At 42.4% G+C, this 3,239-nt stretch overlaps 1 protein-coding gene across 2 annotated transcripts in view; it reads right to left on the bottom strand.

Moving 5' to 3' along the window:
- The window catches only part of ssrp1a (structure specific recognition protein 1a), a 19,248-nt gene extending 16,259 nt beyond the window's left edge, over positions 1 to 2,989 (bottom strand). The window contains exons 1-2 of one of the 2 annotated variants that reach the window (XM_083651643.1): positions 2,938 to 2,989; positions 1,918 to 1,997 (exon numbers count right to left, since the gene is read on the bottom strand). In XM_083651643.1, the coding sequence (XP_083507769.1) occupies positions 1,918 to 1,971 (54 nt within the window). In that variant the 5' untranslated portion in view covers positions 1,972 to 1,997; positions 2,938 to 2,989. Of the gene's footprint in view, positions 1 to 1,917; positions 2,001 to 2,937 lie in introns of both variants that reach the window. The other variant, XM_083651642.1, reaches the window with a different exon arrangement.
- Between the last annotated feature and the right edge of the window lie 250 nt (positions 2,990 to 3,239).

Here is a 3,239-nt window from a genome sequence, read left to right as displayed (position 1 = left end):
TAAGGACAGAGGGGACACAGACACTACAGATGGAGACATGCATAAGGACAGAGGGGACACAGACACAGACACTACAGATGGAGACATGCATAAGGACAGAGGGGACACAGACACTACAGATTAGGGATGTTCATCAATTATCGAAAATCAATAATTGATCGTTAAGGAATTGAATCGATCATGTGGAATTTGGATCGATTATTATTATTAAAAAAAAAAATTGCGGACTAGGTTTGGGTGGAATTCGTTCCTCCTCGCCCCACTCCATTGCACAGCCGACTAACGTGAGGTGGAGCTTCATATAGTCTCTAGTTTTCTGGCTGGGCACGGGCCTTTGTGCCAACAAAACAATTCATTTTCAAATATAAATTTGGCCCAAAGGGGGCATCAAATTAGCATTTTATATTAATAATTGTCTTTAACAAGACAATTCTACTATCAATCCTGTGAACAGGACGGGAAAATATTTCTCTAAAGATTGCATTCGCATTGCAGCTAACAGGCTGGCTACAAGTATAAGCAAGTTAAATTTAAGACTTTTTCAGACCTTTTTAAAACTCATTGAGTGCCAGCCACTTTTGGAGAACGGACGCTCCCAGTGCCAGAGTTTCAGAGCGTTTTCAGTGATTTCTCGAGGCCCACAGAATATTGTGTGATATTACTATGTAAACACCGAACACGCACAAAGAACCAGGAGACTCTATTGTACCATCAGCATAAAAAAGTTTATTGATACCATTTTCCGTTCTTTAGTTATGAGCCGGAGAAGATAGGTTGTTTTCAGCAAAAACAGGCGTTTTTTTCCCCTGCTGTTTTCCTGACCTTTCTCTAATCTGGAGAGCACTGTCGCCACCTAATGAGTCCGTAAAATAGGTTATACACCTTCAATAGCTACAATATTTGTACAGGAGATGCCTGAGGCTTTGATCCACGTCCCACCGTCAAAAAACGCATTTGACGCCGATCGACGTTATTGGCACTGAACGTTACTATTTACTTTGACGCCGATCGACGTCATTGGCACTCAATGAGTTAATAGCACTTTAAATGAAATTTAAGACCAAACTTTAGATGGAATTTACACACCAAAAGTGAAAATATACTCTTTTCAAGCAAACACATTATGTCATTGTGTCGATCACTGTCATGATCTGTTCTTTTTTTGATTGAGGGAAGTGCAACAATATGAAACATCGTATTGCCTCCTGACCTCTGCAGCACAAACTGTAAACTACTAACATTAGAAAGAGAACAGAGAAAAAAACACAGAGACTCAAAGTAGCCCCTTAATATAAATTCTCACCATTCACCAATGACAGGGAAAATCAGCAGCGGTAGATTTAGTGGATAACTGAACGATTTTAATCACACATTTCAGCATCTGGTCGAGCCTTCTGACCAAGCTGGCTACATGGCTAATAACAATAGCTACAGGCTCCCCAAACCTTCCTCAACATCAAATTCAAGGAACTTTCAAGGACATTTTCCTCAAATGGATTTTCAAGGACCCAACACGGGAGAGGAGAAGAGTAGGAGAAGAAGCAGGGGTGTTTATCTCGGCAGCCGTTCTGAGCCGTCGCGTTATTAACCCACCTCACTTGCAGGGCCGCTCTATCGGCTAAAGGGGACGGCTTGGCAACTTTTAGACAGAAGAAAATGCCAGTATTTTGTGGATATTAGTGGGATTATTGGCCAATCTAAAAGGGGCTCTAGTGAGAGGGGCTGTGTGTGCCTTTTGGAGGCGGATAATGACTCGATGAACAAAACTGTGGTCAAAATATAAGATGGTATAAGATGGTATAAGAGGGCTTTTGTCAAAAAATGAATCAATCAATGGATGAATACCCGTTGCTACCTATACATTTACAATTTCATATCATACGTTTAGGGAACAGAGAGGGTTGTGAGGATACTGACCCATGAGCCTTTGGACTCCTGGTAAATATCGTTGAACTCCAGTGTGTCTCCCATCTTGGCCACAGGCGATGACTGATGCTCTACTGACAGGAAGGAAAATAAAATGCATTAACATTAGACGTAACCAAATAACGTTACCTACTAAGATCAGAGATTTGTCTGTTCTTCTGTATTTTAGGTTGTGGGACACAATAGCATTCGTTAATTTTTAATGGGAGATTGCATTTTCATTCACCCCCCCTTGCTTGTTTCTGCTCCTTATCATAACATACTTAGCGCTACTTGATTCCCCCTCAAACTCCAAGCACTTCAAGGACCTTGTATGAACCCCGATAAATAAATGAAATTCTGGAAGTATAATTTATTTTGACTTTTTGCTTTGTAACGTTATCACCAACAGCATTTTTCGACAAGGCAGCATCGACAGAACACCACACCGGTCTTTTACCCTTTCTTCTACCAGTGTTGTTGTGAGCTAGCTAGTTAGCTACCAGGCAAACTCAGCTGGAGAGGTACACTGACGTTAGCATTGCAGCCAAAGCCGTGTGTTAATCAATGTAGTCTCCATTTAGCATGTGAAACAATGTTTCACGGTGAGAGAAACCAGTACTAACAGTGACGTTCCGCCAGTGTTTCTGAACATAAACGATAGCTAAACTTCGGGGCTGCGCCACAGCTAAGCTAGCGCTGTGCTGTACTCTACAGGGTGCGCTTGGTTTTTAGCACGGCGCCGCACTCTGTCGGAATGCGTCGATGATTTGCGATGTTACAAGACGACACAAGCCAAGAACTCCGCCCGCTCTAGACATAGCATTCCAAGAATCAATCGCTCATGCAAAGCAAGGCCAGCGTAAAGATTCTCAAGTGATGTACAGACTCAGAGTTAATTTTGCAAACGAGATCGTTCCAAATGGACCATGAAGGCGAATTCCGCTTTGTTTCCCCCGCATTACCTACAAATATGCGGAACCCAGTTCCTAAACAGAGGATAAAAGACAATTTGAAAACTTCATGCCTTACTGTCAATGTGGCCAGACTTCGCCTGTTTCCCGCGTGTAGCATCAGGGGCTAGCGCGACGTCACAGGAAACAATACGTGCTCTTGTATTTACTTCCGGTTTGGTGATGATGTTCTCTTTCTATTATTATTAAACGTAATCGAGAATTGCATCAGCATTCAATGGTTTAGTTCAGATGTGGCTGTGGGTTTTTGTATTTGAAATATTGCCTTGTCCATCCCTTTTTCCTTGTTTAAAAGCAGAAAGTATGTGCAGGACGGAGCGGGCTGTAGTAACGACCCATCACCACTGGATGGCGCACCCG

Source organism: Poromitra crassiceps (genome assembly GCF_964638095.1).
Source record: "Poromitra crassiceps genome assembly, chromosome: 15".
Lineage (NCBI taxonomy): Eukaryota > Metazoa > Chordata > Actinopteri > Beryciformes > Melamphaidae > Poromitra > Poromitra crassiceps.
Note: the sequence above shows the minus strand (reverse complement) of the source record. Positions and strands in the feature narration are given on the sequence as shown.